We start from the raw sequence: 1,505 nt of genomic DNA on the forward strand, positions 1-1,505 counted from the left end.
ATCTCCCCCCTATAGGGTAACCTGGGGGTCTCAGTGAAGTATGGGGGAGACCCCATCCCCAAAAGCCCTTTTGGGGTCAGCGTCAGCCCCGCCGTGGAGCTCAATAGGATCAAGATCTCCGGCCTGGATGACAGTAAGGGGGGGATATATGGGGGGTTATATGGGGTTATATGGGGTTATGGGGTTATATGGGGTTATGGGGTTATATGGGGCTATGGGGTTATATGGGGTTATGGGGTTATATGGGGTTATGGGGTTATATGGGGTTATGGGGTCAGGGGGGCTATGGGGTGGGTTATATGGGGGTTTATGGGGTTATAGGGTTATATGGGGCTTATGGGATTATGCGGGGCTATGGGGTTATATGGGGGTTATGGGGTTATATGGGCGTTATGGGGTTATATTGGGGTTATGGGGTTATGTGGGGTCAGGGGGGATGGGGGGTTTATGGGGTTATATGGGGGTTATGGGGTTACATGGGGATTATGGGGTTATATGGGGGCTATGGGGTTATAGGGTTATATGGGGCTTATGGGGTTATATGAGGGTTATGGGGTCAGGGGGCTTATATGGAGGTTATGGGGTTATATGGGGGTTATATGGGGGCTATGGGGTTATACGGGGGTTATGGGGTTATATGGGGGTTATGGGGTTATAGGTTTATATGGGGTTATATGGGGGTTATGGGGTTATATGGGTGTTATGGGGCTATAGATTTATATGGGGGTTATGGGGTTTATGGGGTTATATGGGGGTTATGGGGCTATAGGTTTATATGGGGGCTATAGGGTTATATGGGGTTTTATGGGGGTTATGGGGTTATATGGGGTTTTATGGGGGTTATAGGGTTCTATGGGGCCTTATTAACCCCTTCCTCCCCGTGTCCCCATAGAGCTGGAGGTGGGCAAGGAGCAGGAGTTCACGGTGAAGGCCAAGGGGGCCGGGGNATGGGGCCTTATTAACCCCTTCCTCCCCGTGTCCCCATAGAGCTGGAGGTGGGCAAGGAGCAGGAGTTCACGGTGAAGGCCAAGGGGGCCGGGGGTCAAGGCAAAGTGGGGGCGCGCATTGTGGGTCCGACCCACAAGTCGGTGCCGTGCCGCGTGGATGTGGGGCCGGGGGCCGAGAGCAGCAGCGTGCGCTGGACCCCCCCCCACGAGGGACCCTACAACGTGGAGGTCACCTACGATGGGATCCCCGTCCCTGGGAGCCCCTTCCCCGTCGAGGCTGTGCCCCCCACCGACCCCTCTAAGGTGGGTTAGGGGGGGGCCATATAGGGGTCCCATATAGGGGTCCTATATTAAGGGTCCCATATTGGGGGTCCAATATAGGGGTCCCATATCTGGGGTGCCATATCAGGGGTCCATATTAGAGGTCCCAAGTCCCAAATAGGGGTCCCATATCTGGGGTCCCACACTGGGGGTCCCATATAGGGGTTCCAAGGGGCTGAGGGTCCCATAGGGTCCCATATTAGGGGTCCCATATAGGGGTCCCTATGGCTCCCATAT

General features: G+C 55.1%; 1 protein-coding gene across 1 annotated transcript in view; it reads left to right on the forward strand.

Annotated features, from left to right (window-relative positions):
- LOC107307149 (filamin-A-like) overlaps positions 1-1,505 on the forward strand; it is a gene marked incomplete at its 5' end in the record, with an annotated part of 107,169 nt that overhangs the window by 30,568 nt on the left and 75,096 nt on the right. The window contains 2 exon segments of the mRNA XM_032441695.1: positions 16-133; positions 988-1,250. Of these exon segments, the coding sequence (XP_032297586.1) occupies positions 16-133; positions 988-1,250 (381 nt within the window).

The sequence above is a fragment of the Coturnix japonica genome, unplaced genomic scaffold, assembly GCF_001577835.2.
Source record: "Coturnix japonica isolate 7356 unplaced genomic scaffold, Coturnix japonica 2.1 chrUnrandom495, whole genome shotgun sequence".
NCBI classification, from domain to species: Eukaryota; Metazoa; Chordata; class Aves; order Galliformes; family Phasianidae; genus Coturnix; species Coturnix japonica.